This window comes from Kryptolebias marmoratus, linkage group LG2 (assembly GCF_001649575.2).
Source record: "Kryptolebias marmoratus isolate JLee-2015 linkage group LG2, ASM164957v2, whole genome shotgun sequence".
Classification (NCBI taxonomy): domain Eukaryota; kingdom Metazoa; phylum Chordata; class Actinopteri; order Cyprinodontiformes; family Rivulidae; genus Kryptolebias; species Kryptolebias marmoratus.
In genome coordinates, this window is record NC_051431.1 from 3,100,251 (window position 1) to 3,119,806 (window position 19,556).

A 19,556-nucleotide genomic window follows, 5' to 3' on the forward strand; every position below is an offset into this window, starting at 1 on the left:
CTCCATCGGACTGCCAAAACGGTAATTGTAACATTTTTTTCTTATCTTATCCTCAATACTACTATGTGTGCGCGTGCGTGCGCGCGCAAGCGTGTGTGAGTGAGTGAGTGAGAGACAGAGAGAGAGAGAGAGAGAGAGAGAGAGTGTGTGAAGAACGCTGATGAGATATGAAATAACCAGTAGCCAATTGAATAAGCTACCCTTTTAGATTTATATATTTGTAAATCTGACTCTGTGCCTCACCAACCATGAACCTCACCGCACGTCACTGCTCTGTACGTATTTTGGACTTCAGCTAAATGTTGAACGTTTAGCTCATTCAGGACATTAAAGCTACAACTGTTAGCTTCTGTAACTTTTACACTTTTTGAATTATTTCACATTATTTACACTTCTTCCACCTAAAAATAAATCAAGCTCTCTTTGAATCCTTGAAAACCATTATTTTTACCAGTTTAGTTTTAAACTACTGTTTTATAGTTTTGGGTTTTAGCTGCTGTTTAGCTGGTTCCAGCCTTTAGTTGTTCTGTCAGTTTCAGCTTTTAGCTCGTTTTCTAATTTTAGCTTGTGTCCTGACCGTTTTACCACCTCAGTTCCAGCTTCTTTATCAGATTTCGGGGCTCAGCATCCACAGAAGAAGCTGATTTTTCTCGTCCTGCATCGTTTTTTTTTTTTTTTTTTTTTCGCCGTTTCCTCCACACGTACCTGCAGATCCTCGCGGACCTCCTCAGTGACCTCCCTTCGTCCTGCGCCTCCCGCTCTTTCTCCTCCTCCTTTTCTCCTTTCTTCCTCAGCTTGTTTCTCCGGTGGGGAGGAATCTTGATCTTTAAGCGGATTCCTTCTTTCTGGAGCTCGGAGGAGGCCTCCTCCAGGGGACCCTGGTTCTGTTCTGATCCAAACCCGCTGCCCTTCAGCCTGGCTCGGCTCGCCAGCCCACCGTTGACCCCCTGTTGGTCTGTTTTATCCCACTTGTCTGTTTTTAGAGATAAAACGGTGCCGCTTAACTCTGAGTCCCCTTGTCCTGAAATGTTTGAGTCCTTTCCTGGATCACCTTTGACCCCTTCGGCCACACAACGCTCCGGGGCTTCCTCCAGCTCCTCATCTTTCTGCTGACGACTCGCTCCCGACTCCTCCTCCTCTGTGATTTTATCCGGGTCTTCGTCCGTCTTTCTCTTGGTGACTGAAGACAGAGAGGAGGCGCCAACAGAACCCACCTTCGTCTCTGTATCTTCAGGAGGTCCCTCGGTTTTCAGAGGCGATGGCTGAGGTTCTTCACGCGTCTGATCCTCCATCGCCACGTCAGGAGGAAGGAAAGCGACTGCTGGTGTTGTCTCCCGTTCACTCGGTCCCTTCCTCACCAGCACTGACTGCCGACCCACCTCCTTATCCTCGTCCACGGCCCTGGGTCCACAGGGTTCTGAGCTCGGCCCGTTTTGCTCCTGCTGCCCAGCACCGGGGGCTCTGTGATACTCAGACGGGCTGCGGATGACCCCAATGTGACCAACAACTTGACCTAAAACCCCCGTGACACCGTTTTGTCCCTCTTTGTGAGGCAGGTGAGAAGCTCTCCCGTTGGTCAGTTCCTGCCTGGGCGCCACGACGACCTGCTGCTGCAAAGGCGCCGGACTTCCCAGGGGTCCTAATGAGTTGAGCAGCTTCCCGTCTTTGCTGCTGATCGCTGCGGGGTTGCAGACGATTATGCTGCTGCTGTTGCTGTTGTTAAGGTGGTTGCTGTGGAAGCTATCCGCCAGCTTAAGGTCCCTCTTCTTCAGAGGTATCTTGGCCTGCTGGTTGCTCCTGACAGCGGCCCACTCCGCTTCCTCTACCTTGCTGAGTTTTGTCAAACTCACAGTCGTCGCCATGACAATGGGCCTGGCATTTTTTGGGCTGTCGGCGTCCCTGGGTTCGGGTTTGATGGCGGTGATGGTGCTGACGCGGTTATCGAAGGCAGACGGTTTCTTGTCCACGTTCTCTTCCTTCACTGCGGATTCTGTGTTTTCCTGTTCGACGGGCAGCGTTTCCTCCTGCTTCACCACTGAAAACAAACAACGAGCGGTTACACTTTTACAAACATCGAGCAAGAGGGGGGGAGCAGAGCACGGGCAAATTAAAACTTTAACAAAATGAGATTTAAAAATATAAATAAAAACGCAGGAGATCAGGGTGGAGTTTGTTCAGCCTCTAACTGTGCTCCTAAACAATTAAAGTTATTATTCTCCTTATGCGAGGGTTTATGATTCACGTGAAAAAATAAAGGACAGACACACAAGCAGGGGTGATAGTCAAACAGTCAGACGTAAAGAAGAAACCCCAAACCTGTGCTGTCTGATGTTGTTTTTCTGTTAACAGTAAGTATTTTGCATCTTTTTATTTTTTAATTTCCATATTTTTGTCTGTTTTCTTTGTGCTCACTTTGGTTTTAAGGATCAAGACTCTCTAGAGGTCAGAAATCTGACCGTTTCAGGCATTTTAAAACATAGAAAACACGTACTGTGAGGGTTTAAAACAAAAGTTACGTATGTAACTACGGTTCTATGAATCCTGGATGAGCAGAGATGAAATAGAACAACTGTGTAAGCCCAACCTCCTCTCCCCTGACTTCCTGTCGGTGTTTTACTCGCTGATCATCACTTCACAACACTGCTACTCACGGTTTGTGTTCATGTTTCTTTTAAAGTAAAATAAAACATGGATACCTTGCATGAATGGTATTTCTTCCTTAACGAGGTTGATCTTATTGTCCGTTTGTCCCTCTGTAGTTTGGGGAAGTTTGGCGTTGGTGACTCCAAAGTTGTTCTCCCCTAAGAATCAAAACCAAAAACACAAATAAAACTACAAACTCTGTAGTTTATTTTAGTCCTTTTCAAACAAACGACCACAACGTTCAGCCTTTAACTTCAACATAAACTTCTGCTTTGATGATGATGAAAAAAATCTGCTGATTTGTACAACAAACCGGTTTCTTTCTCTGCAGGACTGTCGCTCCTGGATGCAGCCTGGTTCTGGTCCGGACTCTGGTTCGGTTCTACCTGAGCCTTCAGCAGCTCCAGAGCTTCAGCCAGGTCGTTGCGAGTCCTGTAAAGATGGACACCGATCAGACTGTCAGAATAAAATTACAAAATAACTTAAAAGAAAAAGGAAAGGTTGATTTAAATTTGCTGGGGAAGGAGGGACAATGTGAGACACGAGACAAAGGTGCAACCTGACGATGCACTTCCAGGTGGATCCGTCCAGATCGTCCTGCTCCTCCGTGTACAGCCGGATGTTCTGCTCCTGGTCCAGCTGCAGCCAGTACAGTAAGCCCTGCTGGTCCCGACCGATGGGCTGCAGACGCATCTTCTCAGAGTCCTCGTCGTTGACCAACATCTTAAACTTCAGGTTGTCATCGAACTGGCACTCGCACAGATACTGACATACATGCGGAAATAAGAGGAAGGCAAATGTTCTACGGCGCTCGGTTGATTCGTTTCATCGTGGTTCTCATGGTCTATGAGGGTTTTTACCTTGAGGATGCTGGACTTGCACTCCATAGACATCTCCTGGTACCCCTTGTGCTCCAGCTCCCAGGCCCACGTGCTGTTCAGCTCCTGACAAACCTGCAGCAAATTAGGAACTCATAAGCGGTTCGAACCGAAACACTGAAAAACTTCTTTCAGAAGCCCACCTCGTTTCAGGTGCAGAAACAAGCGAGCACTCCTCACCTTAGCCAGGTATTTTTCCCAGCGGTCCGTGGTCACAGACTTCCCCAGTTTTCTGAGCAGCTTCACATGAAGATCCACCAGAGGTTTGGGAACTAGAAACACACGTCAGAATGAATTAACTGACTCCACGTTAGTTTTCATGTCTCTTCAGGCACCAAACACAAACATTTGCTCCACTCAGAACCCCTGAACTTCTCTTCCAGCTGAGAAAAAATGACTCCTGACAAGGATGTGTGGGAAAATAAAGTCTCTTATTTTCTTTTTAAGGGACCACAAACATGTTACTGTTACATAAAATGTACAAGTTCAAGTAAACTCATTTTCAGCTGTCTTTTAAAGACAATAACGAAGCACAAATAAACAGCTCATCAAATCTGTATCGAGAATAAAAGACAATTTAAAGTTATTTGTTTAGATTGTTGTTTTTTTGAGGACATTTATTGATCAACTCAAACAAAAATCAGTCACCAACATCACATAACACCAAATAATACCGTGATGGTAGGGCTTTTAACCTAAACATTGCACTTGTTCCTCGTTTGCCATTTCTTTTACAATTCTTTTGTGGCTCAATGCAAATTACAAAGACAACTAAAATCAAATTAGGAGGAATGGTGCAAAAATAATAAATAAACTCCACCTTTATCAACCACAACATCAGATTCCTGCATCCGTGAGCAATAATTTAAACTATCACTCAACGACAAACCTTTAGCTTTTGTACTTTAAGATATAATTGTGTAATTAATACAGTAACCTAAATAGGCAAATGTAACCAATTACTCCAACATTTTTGAAAATAATGGTCTTAGAGCTGCATCACAGATGTTAAAAACAGAAGAGATAAGTTATAAAATTAATAGTATATATAGATTTGGGTCACTCTAAACTAGACTGTTACAAATATATGAACTGGTATCATTATTACTACTTGTCAATAACTAAAGGTTCACCATTAATCCTTGAAAACAACTAATTAAAAAGATATTATGGGTGATATAATATGAGGCGTTCACGTGGCCTTTTAATTTGTGGGAAATTCCAGTTTTCTAAACTGGTTCGGCAGATTTTAGTCTTTGTTCGCTGCTTTTTGACTGGGATTCAGAATCCAGACCGGTAAAAAAACTAATTGATCCCATCCAAGGACATGTCAGAGACCAGGGGTGGTCTTCTGCAGTATATACATTAGCTGTTACGTTTAATTTCATTTTAAAAAGGGGTAAAAACGCGTTATCGAAGCTAAACCTGACAGTAACTAAATGGCTAAGCAGTAAGATACACACACGGTGTGTAACAAACTAATAAACAGCTAATAATTGTTGTTTACTGAACGATAATGTGGTGAATTAATAGTAGATATTATAGTTTTGCGCAAACTTGAACGAAACGTTTGGAGCTAGCTTGTTAGCTAGTGGCTAATGCGCATGTCCAGGTTTTACCTCTTCCGAGAAAAAAAAAAAAAAACAACATCCAGAGTTTGTTCAGCAAACATCGCTTTCTGGAGGTTTTGACAGCCGTGAAAAATGCCGACTGGGGGTGACGATGTGACCGTCCGTGACCGCAGGGGAGCCCCGCGTAACTGCCGGGGTACTGGCTGCGAGGGAAGGCCGGTGAAAAAATTAAAAAAATAAATAAAAAATTCCACCTGACGAGGCTCCGGAGCTAACCGGTTACCCGTGTGTGGGTCGGAGCCGCATCACCGTCAACTTTAAAACATCCGTATCGGCCGTGACAACATTACGGGACGGCTTGTCACCCGATACCGAGCGAGACTCGGTGCCGAACCGTGAGCTCTCGCGTGTCTCCGTCCCCCCCAAACTTTAACACGCAAGTCTTCCCATATCCCCGCCAACCCCTGCCTCCGACCCGGGTCATTAACGGTAAAATAACGGCCCAGTTTACAGCCTGAAGTCCGGCTCGTGAAACAGAACATTTTCCATCCCGCTCCTCCTCATCATCACCACGATGATGGCCGTAGTGTTGGCCCCTTCTTCGGAGAGTGTCGCAGCTCCCTTTCCTGCCCGCTTTCTCCCACCGGATCCCTCACCTGCCGCGGTGTCGCGCAGATACCGCTCCATCTGCGGGAAAGTCATCTCGGGGAGGTCCAGCGCCGGTCCGTACCGCTCCAGGAACGAGCACACCTCCGCGAAGCTCGGGCAGAGCGGCGGGCCGGAGCTCCTCGCCACCACCACCACCGCCGGAGCAGCCATCTTTCCAGGCGGAGAGAAGCAGGAGGGGAGGGCTCGCTGCTCGGATGCGACTGTGCGCGAATGAAATGAATGGAGGCAGTGAGGGAGCCGCCGGCGTCAAAATGGCGTCAGTCGGAGAGCGGGCAGCTTCCGGGAGACGCTTTCAAAATAAATGCAGAGCGCTTTTAGGTTGGTCAAATAAGTAATAGCGCCAGAAGATTGAAAATTTGTCAGAATTAAAGGCAGGATGCACATCACCCATGCCAAAGTTTTAAACCAATGTAATTTAATGATATTAATGTTTTGGTTAAACCTTGAAAATAATGTCATCCTTGAAAAGTGATGTCACCCTCACTTTAATTATTGGGGATGACTCTCAGCTGCTACCACATCAAAATTTCTGGCTGTTTTTCAGTCAGCTAATGTCTAATAGCTGTGGTGTCCTGGATTGGCTTCAAAGGTTAATTAGTTGCATATTTACAACAGTCATTAGAATCTGTCCAATTTTGCTAACAGACAAACAGGGTTGACTCCAAACAGTTAATGCTAGAGCAGATGAAGTGTGTTTTGTTAATGACTATCAGCTACCACCACACCAAAGTTTAGTTCAGTATCTGTAAAATTGTCTGAATTACGGCCACTTTCGTGTCTTTTAGGTTCAACTGGCTGTGGCGGCCATCTTTAATCGAGCTGGTTTCAAATGGTAATCAGTTGTAGACGAACCTCTGTTGAATTTTTATTGAAAGTTTCATTAAAATCCATCCTGTGGTTCATGGGATTTTTAATTTTTTTTTTTTTTATGACAGCGTTAGTGCCAAACAGTTAATGGTGAAATTTTAAACTCAGATCTTTTGCGATCGGTTAGTGCTCAAAGTATACGCTGGGAATCAGCCTCAGCTACTACCAAACCAAATTTTAGCTCAATACCTGTAAGATTTATCACCATTTTGGTGTTTTATTAAAGTTCATTTGAATGTGGCAGTCATCTTGTATCTGATTGACTCTTAAAGGTCTAACATCCAAAGGGATATTTTGCTAACAGACGCACCCAAGCACACACACACACACTGATAGTATTCGCCTCTTTTATAAGAAATTCACGTCTGCGTGTCTTGTTAACGAGCGCCCAGTTTGAAGCTTTTATTTTTAAAAGTGGTTTCCTTGTACTTCCGGCGGAACTGTGCCCATTTAAGTGAACTTGACGCAGCTCGGAGAAGTTTGGGAGGACCACAGAGGGCACAGCGAGAATGCCCAGAATCCATCGCGACTGACATCAACAACAAAATGGTTTTTATTCCTCGGATGTGTCCACAGAAAACCGACCGTGTTCTCACACAACAGCACCCTTACACAAAACTACAGAAAAATAAACCTTGTGCGTGTGTGTGCGAGCAATGTGCGGAAACTTCCTCGTGGTTTATTTTTACGGTTTAGTTTTAACGGCTCGATGCGGCGTTGATAGTCACGCCGCCTTGGAGGATGGTGCGTTCAGGGGCTGTCGGAAATACCGAAGCTGAAGAAAATGTAAAATTAAAAAAGCTGAAAAGAAATTAATAGTCCGGACGTGCTCAATTTAGGGTTTTCTGTGAATGAGAGTTGCCACGACTTTTTAAATGTATTTTATTTTCCAGGAAAGCCGGTTCTATCCGTTGATCCATCAGCCCAAATGTAGCAGCAGGTCCTGATTAGTCTGTCTGGGAATTTGCCAAACTGGATCAGTTTTTGTTTGTTTTGACTCGAGAAAAAATGTCAAATAAACAAACATCTCATGTTTTTATCCTTAGTGTTCTTTGTTGACTCGCAACTGAAAGCAAAGTCAAGAAATCACATTTTTCTGCTTGAATGCTGAGCAATAAAAGACTGCTGAAGAAGCCCAAACTGAGCTGTTACAGTTAAAGGAAGCACAACACCAGCTAAAAGCTAGAAGCACCAAAATGCTACCTAAAAGCTAAATTTGGCAAAACAGTAGTTGAAAGCAATAAAACACTAGCTACACGCTAAAAGACACAAAATGTTAGCTAAAGGCTAAAAGTAGCAAATATGAACATATAAGCTAAAAGCAGCAAAAGGTTACTTAGAAGGTAAATATAGCAAAATGATAGAAGTAGCAACATGCTAGCTAAAAGTAGCAAATAGGTACCTATAAGCTAAAAGTAGCAAATAGGTACCTATAAGCTAAAAGTAGCAAAACACTCACAAAATGTTAGAAGTAGTAAAAGGCTAGCTAAAAGTTAGCTAAAATGAAAATGTATCAAAAGGCTAGCTAAAAACTTATAGTAGCAAAGCAGTTGCTATAAGCTAAAGGTAGCAGAATATCAGGAAAACCTAAAAGTAGCAAAAGGCTAGTTAAAAGTGAATAATAATAGTTTGGCAGCTAAATGCTACAAATATAAAAAAAAGCTACCTAAAAGGTAAAAGTAGTAGAACAGTAGCTAAAAGTAGCATAGGAAGAAAATAGAGCAAGGATGCTGAAACAAATTAAAAATGTAATGTTTTGGAAAGAACTGAAGAGTTTTCCATGTATTTCTAGTGGAAAAATAATTGTAAATATAGTTAAACATTGAGAAATTAACAAAAACTATTTAAAAAAAAAAAAAATTACAGCACCTCCCAAATGAGTTGAATGTGTTGATATTTGAAATGGCTAAAACAGGAGACAAAATGCACAAGTAGGTACATAGCAAAAACATACAGGAAAGACAATGTTTTGAAAAATTATAATATTTGAAAGAAATGATGAAATTACAGGCCTGCCATTCCTAGAATGAATGCATATCGCCCGCCTGTAATGCATGTTAAACTAAGGGGACAGAGTTGTCGCTGTTTTGGTCAAACCTTGTAAATTAAATTATGCGTGATCTTGAAGTTTGTGGTGGGGAAGACCCTCAGCTAATACCACACCAAAGATTTAGCTGAATATCTGTCATTTCGACAACGTTAGAGACGTTTTTCCGTTTGCGTTTAAAAAGCTCCGATTGTGTTGGCGTGTCCGTGAAGACAGCAGCGAGAAAGGCGGAAGTAGTTTGTTTCTTACAGGAAGAAGAAGACATTTCGAAACTTGTTTTTTGTTTCTGTCTCTGAAGCGCAATGCCGCCACATTTCATAACATCTGCTGTCCAGGAATCCACATAATCGACTCGTTTTATCCGCGAATATGACAGTTTGATTATTAAAACGCGAACAACCCGAGCCGTGTTGGTAAGTTAACTTTATTCTAAAAAATAAATCCGCTTTTTGTCAAAACGAGCAACAGTTTTTCCTCCTGAACTCATCCAGAGAGGTGAAAACCGATTCACCACACACTCTGAATTTATTTACATTATTTATTTGCTTAAATAAATCTAAAAAAACCCGCATTTATTTCCTGTAGTTTTTACAAAAGTTGCTATTTACTGCTAAAAAAACCTTTTTGTTTTTAAACAGAGAAGCCTGTTAAAGCCAGTCACGAGTTGTTTTCAGTCTGGATTTATGTTTAACCACATTTTAGGCTAAAAATTGCTCCACAGCTGTTGAGTTTGGTTTAAAATAAAGAAGTAACTCGTGGTAAGTTTTTAAAAAAATAAGAAGCTGTAAACACGGAGCAACTTATTCTAATCAGGTCAGATCCTGCAGGGAAATTAATTTTATGGACACAACCGTTGTTGAACTGTTTTCAGTCACTTTGGCTCTTTTTGTATTTAAACAAAATTTAACCATCGATGTGAGGAACAAAGTGGTTTTTACTCCATGACTTTGGGGCTAAATAAATATTGCACTTGCATAATTATTTTCCATTTATTTGTAAGGAAATATTAGTGTTTCGTTGTTTTGATCTTCAGCAAAGAGGTGAGATGACAACAAACCGTTTACCTTCCACTTCCTGTAATCGTGCTTCTTTATTTTGATGACCTTCTAACAACTTCTCCAACGTTACTGTGATTTATTTACAGTTATTTAACAAAAACTGGATGCCCGAATCACTTGAAGTGGGCCATTTGAAGCAGTTTTAAAGCCGATTATGCCACCAGGCTAATCCAGAGCCTCAGCTACTTCTTCATAAAACAAACTACATCTGTGATAATAAAATATAATAAGGCTTGAAATGTTTAGAAAGCTGCATAAATAAGTTGGTGTGCGTGTTTTAGGTGTATGAGGAGAAAACTAAAAAGCGTAGTGTTGCGGTTGATTAAAATAACTGCAATGAGCTCAAACTTTTAATTTAAGACATGAAATCTGATTAATATGTGATTATCAGGACTGTTTATTTTTTATTATTCTTCAAATGAAACCAACCCACAGCGCAGACCGGCGCCATGGCCATCGCCCACGTAGCTACAGAATACGTGTTCAGCGACTTCCTGCTGAAGGACCCGAACCAGGCCCGGTACCGCAGCGTCCGCACGGAGCTCGCCGTGGACAAGATGGTGACCTGTATGGTGGTGGGGCTGCCGCTCCTCCTCATCTCGCTGGCCTTCGCTCAGGAAGTCTCAGTCGGTGAGTGGCGGCTGGTTGATTGACAGCTGGTTGATTGGCGGCTAGTTCATTGACAGATGATTGATTGATGGAAGGTTGATTGGCAGCTGGTTGATTGGCGGCTGGTTGATTGATGGCTGGTTGATTGGCGGCTGGTTGATTGGCAGCTGGTTGATTGACGACAGGTTGATTGGCGGCTGGTTAACTGACTGCTGGTTGACTGACTGATGATTGATTGGCGGATGACATCACCTGGATTTGAATCTCCAGGTTTTGTTTATTTGTTTGGTATTGTTTTGGTAGAATATGTAATTGGTGTGATGCTACCGCGCCAAATTTTAGCTCAACATTTGTAAAAAATGTCTGAGTTGGAGCCATTTTTGTGTTTGCTAAGGTTGATTAGCTGTGGCGGCCATCTTTAATCGGGTTCACTCCACTGGATAATTCATATTTCACATAAAAAAGCTACACAAACCACGTTATTGAGCACATGTGTTTACTCTGTAACTGTACAGGAAACAAATAAAGGATATTTGAAGCAACTGGTTAACCTTTGGAGTCAACCCAATTCAAGATGGCCACCTTAGCTGGGTCATCTTTGTTACAACCTGGTCAGGTGTACAGATGTTGGGCGTGATAGTGGCTAAAAATCATCACAACTTATACGCTGAATGCTAACTGATCACGTGAAATCTTTGTGAAGTTTTGCCGTTGCGTATCAGAGTCAACTTTGTCTCTTTGTTCGCAAAATATTACAGACATTGAGCTCAAATCTGGCGTGGTAGTAGCTGAGAGTCATCCCCAACACGTGACATCTTGCTTGAAATCATACATTTTATTTTCTTCCAGGTTTGGCCAACAACCTTCGGGCGATATGCATTCCTTCAGCTCCTTATTTAACTTTCTGTGTTTGCCTCAGGGACTCAGATCAGCTGTTTCTCTCCAACTAACTTCTCGTGGCGGCAGGCGGCTTACGTGGATTCCTACTGCTGGGCGGCTGTTCACACACACACCCTCCCTCTGTGGTTACATAAGGTACAAACACACACACACACTAAGACAAAAGCGGAGGGATGTAACTCCTCGAGTCTATAAACACGACTCTGAATATTAAAACTCGTCCATCTCGTCTGTTCGGATTAAGCTCTGGTTCTGCCGGAGTGTTTTCCTAATTTTAAATACGGTAATTTGCGTAGAAAAGGAGTTGAGGCGTGAAGATGACGTTAATCTCAGGGTTTTTACCACAGCAGCCAGTTGGATTATCTGTTAAAGAGCGAAAACATGAGATGTTATCCGTCTGAAGGTGTGGTGAAAACGGTTTTCTGAACCTCTCCGCGCTCTGACACTTTTTTTACTTTTTTGTTTGTTTGTTTTTGTCGATTTCTTGCAAACTTCAGATTCTAACCTTTTTGTTCAACTTTTATTGGTTTGTTTTTGTAACATTTCAGGTTGAGTTTAAAACCGTAAACTTCTAAAAAAAAAAGCAGCTGAGTGTCCAGTTTGTGTGGAAATGTCCGGGGGGGGGGCTTCACGAGCTTCAGAATGTGGGTTTGATTTGAGCGGAGGTGGGCAGTAGTGTTGTGTCGTACATGAACGATTCGTTCAAATGAACGACTCTTTTGAGTGAAGAAACTGAACCTAATAACCTTTTTAACTGATTCATTCTTACTCAGTTCAGTTGAGTTCGGCGGGAGTGGAACTTCGGCGTTCTGTGGCATGAATCTAAACGACACAGCAGCGTGCGCCGTGCGGGCGGGGCGGGGTTTACTCACGTACTGCTGATTCACGCAGAAACAACGAACCGCCGCAGAGGAGTGATCCATATAATGAACAACACTTTCTGTTTGAAGGATGTTGATGTTGGTCTCTCTCTGCATCACAAAAAAAAAAGAACTGAAGGATTCAGTGAACGAATCACTTCAATGAACTGATTCTAGTGATTCAGTTCACTCTAAGTGCTGTTCCCATCACTAGTGGGCAGCTTCACATTTTCGGGTCCACCTGCACCCCCTCACAACCCGAGTCGAGGGTGATTTTCAGCTGTTCAGATACACTGAACGAAAATATGGAGCAGTTAAAACCTAAGATGGTGGAAAAGAATATCACAGCAAAAAAAAACAAGTTTAACGATAAACCAACAGGAGACGATGATGATGGAGAGAGAAATGAAACCAAAACTCCTCTAACTTATCAGTGCTTTCTGACACAAAACATGAAACAGAAGAACTACTGGGAAGTAGTTTCAAAAACACACTAAATATGTCGATTTTAAGTTCAAGAATGGTTGGTTTTTTAGCATCACAGTCAGATTTTATCCAACAAAGTTTTATCAAATTAATTTCTCCAGCTAAGTTTGGTTTTTATGTTTTTTAAGCTTGTAGGATTCCTAACATGTGAAAGAATAACTGCACAGGAAAGAGGCGCGAAGAAGTGACTGCTTTTCAAAATAAAACACCCCGCAGACCGTCCGCCCGTCTGTTTTCTTTTACCCACTTCTCCTTTCCGGGTCGCGGGGAGCTGGTGCCTGTCTCTGCGCGAGGGGCAGGGGGACACCCTGGACGGGTCGCGTGTCCATCGCGGGGACACGTGGAGACAAACAGGACAACCATCCACGCTCTAACTCGCAGCTAGGGACATTTTTAGGGTTACTGATTAACCTAACGTGCAGGTTTTTGGTCTGTGGGAGGAAACCGGAGTACCCGGAGTAAACCCACACACACATGGGGCGAACATGTAACAAACCTGCGACTTTCTTACTGCGAGGCGATGACTCTTAATCAAAGACGTGTTGCTCAAAAGCACCTTTTCACGTTTCTGCAACTAATTGGTCATTCGTAGCCTCTTTGTGTTGGTCTTCTACATAAAAAATGGATCTCAGAGCAGAAATAAAAGTCTTTCAGATGAAGAAGGACGTTTGTTTCTTCGTGTCCTCTCAGGTTGTTAGTTTTCTCATCTCTCCGCTCGTAATTCGATTCATCCGTCTCCTCAGTTCTTCCCCTACATCCTGCTGCTGGTGGCGGTCCTGATGTACGCCCCCGCCTTGTTCTGGAGGTTCTTAGCGGCGCCGCTCCTGCAGTCGGACCTCGGCTTCATCATGGAGGAGCTGGATCGCTGCTACAACGGCGCCGTCACGCTGGCCAAACGCTTGGCGACCTCGGGGCTGCTCACCTCGGACAGGTGAGGCTCACCTGCGGTGGACTCTGCCTCAGATCCAATCAGCTGCTTCCAGACCAGAAAAACAGGAACTCATTCATTTCCTGCTGCACCTCAAGTTTATTTTTATTATTTTTATCTATAGCTTCCATTGACCTGTTTTGGTTTAGATGCAAATTATATTAGGGCATACAAACAAAACAGGCAGAAATGCAGACTACAAAGTAAACCTCAGACAAAAAACAGTGCTAAAACTACAAATCGTATCAGAAAATGAGAAGATTGATGGTCAGACGTGGATTTTTATGTGTCTGCAGTGTTTTATCTACAAGATGTAAGTGAATAAAGAGAGAAAAGTCAGATTTTGGGTTAATTAATTGAGTTTGTTCCTGTCTGTTTGCTCAGCGACCTGACGGAGGGCTGTTTTAACTACCCGCTGGTGGAGAAGTTCCTGCTGACCAAGCGCTGCTCGCGGAGGCTGCTGTCCTGCTACCTGCTGTGTCGCGGCCTGACCCTGGTCACCCTGGTGTGCGCCTGCCTCTACCTGGGTTACTACCTCCGCCTGGCCTCCGTCACCGACGACTTCGGCTGCCCGCTGCGAGTCGGGCTGCTCGTCAACGACACCAGCGTCCCGGACAGGGTGCAGTGTAAGCTCATCGCTGTGGGCGTCTTCTCCTTGCTCAGGTACTTTTTACCCGCAGACGCGCCGTCCGCTCCTGTATTTGGCTCAAACTAAGATCATCTCAAGTTGAGGAATGACAGAGTTCGGCTAAGGTCAATTAGCTGTGGCGGCCATCTTGAATCAAGCTGTCTCCAACAGCTTATCGGTTCTGGATGTCGACGCAGGGATTACTTTTCTGAGAGTTTACGTTTTTCCCCAGCCTGGTCAATTTGATCGCCTTCATCGCTCTCATCCCCGTCGTGATCTACGCCGGGCTCCGCCCCCTCTTCTGCCAGGGATACGCCCACTTCCTGGAAACCTACCAGTCCCTTCCCACTGTGAGCGTCCTGCCTAAACCCGACGGCCAATGGGATGACCTCTCCCTCTACCTGCTCTACCTGGAGGAGAACCTCAGCGAACTCAAGTCGTACAAATACATGAAGGTCTGTTTTGTCTGAAGTTTAAATATAAATAAATTTTACATCTTATTCCTTTGGGGAAAAAGAACGTAGTGTTTTTATTAACATATCGGATTCTGTTGTTTGTTTTATCTGTCCGATCCGGCCTGTTTTCCGGCTGCAGGTGTTGGAGATGTTGAGGAAACGAGGCGAACGCTCCGGGGAAAGCTTCGACACCCTGGGGCTGCTGAAGACGCTCTGCCTGGTGAAGATGGACGCGACGGACGGGAAGAAGCCTGCCGAGGTGAAGCTGGACGAAGTCAAAACGAACTCCAACGACGGCGGAGCGAAGGACGGCGCCGGCGGGCGTCCGAACTCCACAAACGACACTAAGATGGAAACAGAGATGCGAGGTGAGGCTGGCAGAGGGGAAGCTGATGTTTTTGTTTCCAGGACGTCTCAGAACATCTGCGGTGGCTCCCATGAGTCGCAGGGCCGGAAGAGGCCGTTCTCACCGGGCTGCGGCGAGTTCTCGGGTCTTTTCCTGGGCGTCTCCGTCCTGCCGCTTGAGTTTGGAACCTGCTCAGAATATTTGCGCAGCGAGTTTTCTCTCAAGATAGCCACAGAGGCGTCTGCAACTCGTCTCAGGAGCTGCAATCAGCTCTCCTCTGACAGAAAACCTCCGAGGCAACAGTCCAGATCTAAAAACGATGCTGAGAATAAAGAATATAAACGGGAGGGCAGCTGTCCAGGTGGGTGGAGGTGAGCAGCAAAGTGTAATAAACGTCTAACTGTGAGTTTAATCCGCTCAAAGTGGTGATTTGTGTGTTGAAAGTTGTCGTATATTGAACAAAACAATGAATCTGAATGTAATTAAATCGTTTTTCAGCACAAGGGCTCGATTTCTGCCTGTCAAAACTGTGAGGGGCGCTCAGTTTTCCTCCCAATAAAGAGCCGCTGCCGGCATTCGTCGACACGGAGCGGACGGAGGAGAAACGAGCAACAAGAAAACGACAAACGGACAGCTTCAGTCTCCCACCTCTTCAGAAGAGCTGCAGCGGGTCCAGCCGCGGGACTCGCGTCTCTGCATCACGTTTAAGAAACACGTCTGCTTCTGTCTGCGCTTCGAAACGTCGTTCTGTTAATAGGAACGACTAAGAAGTGGAACAAAAAGAGGCAGATTTTTCAAAAACTTCGCCAGAAACATTCAGACCACAGCTGAAAATACAAATTTTTTTAATTTTTAAACCATTTTCATTCATCAGACGGCGCTCAGTGAGGAATAATCGAACTCTGAGAAATTTGAGACTTTATGGAGGATTTGAAACCGAACGGTGACTAATTAGAGACAAAATAAAATAAATCGTGATCAAATTAAGATGCATTTATTCTGATTAAATCGAGGTTAAAAGGATTTCCTGGTCATTTGCAGGATTATCCCAAATCATGTCTGTAACCAGTTCAGTGTAAAGTCACTAATTTCTGACTCAAACAGCTAAAAAGTGCTTAAAATTGAATTAAATCAAACTGCTTGAACTGTCATTTTATTACTTTTTCAACAAATTGCAGTTTGATTTAATAGATTATTTTGGTTTTGACTCAGCAAGCTTCTTTCCTCCTCTTTTATTATAATCTGTAGTTTTGATTTTTACACATTTTATTTAAAAAAGGACAGCAGAAGCTGACAGACTGCTGTATTTAGGACTGTTTTATATTAGCACGGATTATGAGGGAAACAAATAATTTAAGATTTTTTTTCTTTGTTTTTATCGCTCATCATGTGTAATGAATATTAAAGCAAATTAACAACTAATGTTGTGTTCTGAAGAAACAAAATGAGAACTTTGTGAATTTTTGCCCTTTTTAAGAACATCAACAGCTCAAAAGTTGACTTTAAGAAGCCCGGGTTCAGATCGGACATTAAATATAATTATTTTTGTTTTATTATTTCCAGAGTTAAGCCCTTTGCTGCTGGAAAGCAGCGACGCGACGGGCGGCGGCAGATCCGGAGAGGGCGGGACTCTTCGTCAGCGAGCGATGTGATTGGCCGAGGCGGGGGCCCGGCGTGGTGATGGAGGGACGGAGGTTGCGTACGTGAGGATGACTGACATTCAGCCCCTTCGGATTCTTCAGGAGGAGGAGGAGGAGGAAGGTGACGTCTACAAACTGAAACACAATTTTAGTCCAACTGGATTATTTGCAGCCACCGATTGTACTCGAAGCGGTTAAAACGCTAAAAAACAAAAATCTAAAATGAAAGGAGATCCTGTTCATTTTTTTAAAACAAACGCCTCCGTCTGAGTTTAACGTCGTCTGCTGCGCCTGGAGGTGATTCTTATTCAAATCTCAGCTGCTTCGATTGATGAATTTCTGACGCCTTTAGTTTTTATTTTTGTTTTTTGAATCTGAGGTCCTTAAGTTTCTCACATTTGAAGAAGTAAATCTGGACGAAAAGCACTGACTGACAAAAAACCTGCTAGTTAGAGTTTTAAATTTAAGTTGTTGTGTGAACTTGTGGCAAAAATGCATTTGTGCATTTTGATTTTTATATTTCTGGGAGAGTTTTAAGTCGCATTAAAACGCCTGTTTGTGCTTTGAGAAGCAGAACCACTTGGGTTTGATTGTTTACGTCGTTAATGTTTTTATTTTCTGCAAAAAAACACAAATTCTTGCTGAATTTGTGGACCGTTCTCAGATCTCAGATGCATGAAGCTTTCTCTTCGGTGTGATTTTTTTATTTAAAGGTACGAGGTGTTTCTCACGCACAATTAATGCAAAGATTTGTAGAAACTGAAGCTTTTTAAAGCAGATTACCAACGGTTTCCTGGGAATATCCGGCTCAGTGCCTTCAGCTTTAACGATTTTTGCCAGATTTTTTGGCGTCCTCACACACCTCAGGGTTGGAAACGTCTGACATTTTTCCTTCAGACTTTTTGTACAATTTGTTTTTTTTTCTGCTCTGTGCTGAACTCAGAATAAAACGGCTGGACTCGTTCTGCCTCAGTTTGTGTGTGTGTGTTTTGTTTTTTTTAATAAAATGTTCAAAGTGTTTCTGGGATCCTGTTTCTGTGCAATCTGTAAAAACAAACTGTTGTTTTGTTAAAGTGAAAGCTTCATGTTTGGTGTTCCAGTTTGTGAAAATAAATCTTTGCTGACGTTAAATTTGAATTAAGTCTGATTTTTGTGTGTTTTTGAAGCGAGCTTAAGCCCTGAAACCACATTATTACAGCGATGTTAAACCCAAACAAACAAGACATATCAGGAGTTTCTTCTGAATAATCAATAAAACTATTAACTTTAGTGTAACAAGTAACAAAACATATGAAAAAACACTCAAACCATCTGTTTTTTTGCAAAAAGAGAGTCATTTTGTAATACTATTTGAATTACAGACTAATTAGGACCTAAATAACGTGTTTAATTACGACTACAGCCTAGTTTTTGGGGGCATTTTTAAGTTTCCTCACTAGTTTGCATTGAAATAATTTAATGAAACCAATGCTGTTAAGTTTTTTAGAGTAATACTGCAACCAAAAAACTGATTATATGCTTCATTTGAAAGCTTTTTTTGTGTAATAAATGATTAATATAAAATATAAATAGTACTCATTTTTTTAAAAATTCTGTCTGAGTGCAACAAAAAATGTCCAAATTCACTTTTTACTGTATTTTGGTAACAAATATATTGCTTTATCCTCCATTACATTTACTATAAATGTTTTAGAAGACTGGATTTATACAACTAAAATGAAAAAATATTTTATATTTGTTTTATTTTTACTCTTTATTTTTGCAGCTGTTGCTTGATTGATTAATTATCGATGTTGGCCAAGAATAAATAAATCTATGTAACATGATTAATGACCTGTGTTAGCTCATAAATCCTATATTCAGGGATTAACCAATCAGAACTGTCTGTTTCACCTCTGATGAAGATGAGGGGACCCTGATGAAGACCCAGACTCGCCTGAGCAGAGCCTTTTAGCCCAAAGGACCACAGAGACGACAGAAAATGGACTTTTACCTCGATGTTAATGCAGCTTTGGCACCATATTACTTCGCAGGTAAGTTAATTTGAAACGGTCGTGGTGTTTTTTTGGGTTGTGGACTGAAGGCCAGCTGCTGGCTTCGTCTAATTAATGGAAAGTTTTGTTGAAACTGTCGCTTGGCGCTTTCCCTCTCTCAGTGGCGTTAAAACAGAAGGAAACTAAAGTCAGATATAATTGTTTAAATGTTTTAATTAGCTGTCGGACCGGTCGGAGTGGGAATGGCCTGCACGGTTTGGCTGTAGGTTAATTAGCGGAGAGGAGGAAATTAGCCTCGACTCTTCACGCTTCTATTAACTAAAACTCTTCGAACCAGAGAATTGGTCTCTATTTGCCTTCAATGTAACCGCTCAGGTTATAAAAAGCAGAAACGGAAATTTAGCGAAATATTAACTTATTTTTCTTTAGGAGTTAAAGTGGAAAGAGCTGCAGTTCGCCCTCCTTTCCGCGTGGGGCCCTAACATAATTCAGTTATGAGTTTGTATCGTAATTTATTTCATTTACTTCGACTGTACAAGTTGGCTTCATTCATAAGGTTAAACAGAAACAGCGTATATATGTCTGTATTTGTGTATTTTAGTATTTGTGAAGAAATGTTTGGTTATTTTAGTCGTCTGTGCTTCTCTGTCTTCCTATTGGTTTAAAGTGGATCACGTGTCCCGGAAGAAGCGCGGCTGCTTTTATTTGTAAACATTACTTTTAAATTTGAAGCAGCGGAACAACTCGGTGATTACTCCGTCTGTAGTTTTACATCGTTACTGTTCGAGTAATGAGTCAAATATAAAAGTAGAGCCACAAATATTAATGTTTACTTTCTGACCCGTGAGTCAGGATGGCGGTGGGGAGAGTGAGGNCGGTTTCCTCCGACAGTTTGGTGGTATCGCTTCTCGGCCTTTTGGCTAAGATCAAGTGTAGTATCTGTTCTTATCAGTTTAATATCTGATACGTCCCCTACC

At 42.7% G+C, this 19,556-nt stretch overlaps 2 protein-coding genes and 1 non-coding gene across 5 annotated transcripts in view; 2 read left to right on the top strand and 1 right to left on the bottom strand.

The window, feature by feature from the left end:
• rsf1a (remodeling and spacing factor 1a) overlaps positions 1–5,971 on the bottom strand; it is a 14,611-nt gene extending 8,640 nt beyond the window's left edge. For both annotated transcript variants that reach the window (XM_017438009.3, XM_017438008.3), the window contains exons 1-7: positions 5,749–5,971; positions 3,702–3,793; positions 3,504–3,596; positions 3,203–3,408; positions 2,957–3,075; positions 2,697–2,801; positions 706–2,035 (exon numbers count right to left, since the gene is read on the bottom strand). In XM_017438009.3, the coding sequence (XP_017293498.1) occupies positions 706–2,035; positions 2,697–2,801; positions 2,957–3,075; positions 3,203–3,408; positions 3,504–3,596; positions 3,702–3,793; positions 5,749–5,911 (2,108 nt within the window). In that variant the 5' untranslated portion in view covers positions 5,912–5,971. The remainder of the gene's footprint in view (positions 1–705; positions 2,036–2,696; positions 2,802–2,956; positions 3,076–3,202; positions 3,409–3,503; positions 3,597–3,701; positions 3,794–5,748) is intronic.
• Positions 5,972–8,931: 2,960 nt separating this feature from the next.
• On the top strand, positions 8,932–17,722 carry LOC108248933 (pannexin-1). Of its 2 annotated transcripts, XM_017437994.2 has the most exons (8): positions 8,932–9,088; positions 10,169–10,363; positions 11,262–11,377; positions 13,332–13,519; positions 13,901–14,179; positions 14,377–14,599; positions 14,739–14,967; positions 16,509–17,722. In XM_017437994.2, exons 2-8 carry the CDS (start codon positions 10,183–10,185, stop codon positions 16,595–16,597), a joined length of 1,305 nt encoding a protein of 434 aa, XP_017293483.1. In that variant the 5' UTR covers positions 8,932–9,088; positions 10,169–10,182; the 3' UTR covers positions 16,598–17,722. The 2 variants fall into 2 exon arrangements, with proteins under 2 accessions (XP_017293483.1, XP_037829272.1); XM_037973344.1 differs by having other exon boundaries at positions 14,739–17,722.
• A 1,757-nt stretch (positions 17,723–19,479) lies between these two features.
• LOC112451526 lies at positions 19,480–19,556 on the top strand. The gene has a single exon (XR_003040356.1). It is a non-coding gene; the product is annotated as a U2 spliceosomal RNA (small nuclear RNA).

Coding starts and splice junctions, on each gene's coding strand:
- LOC108248933 (XM_037973344.1), top strand. CDS start 10,183: ATGGCCATCGCCCACGTAGCTACAGAATACGTGTTCAGCGACTTCCTG. Junction 10,364..11,261: donor CGCTCAGGAAGTCTCAGTCG/GTGAGTGGCGGC, acceptor TGTTTGCCTCAG/GGACTCAGATCAGCTGTTTC. Junction 13,520..13,900: donor GGGCTGCTCACCTCGGACAG/GTGAGGCTCACC, acceptor CTGTTTGCTCAG/CGACCTGACGGAGGGCTGTT.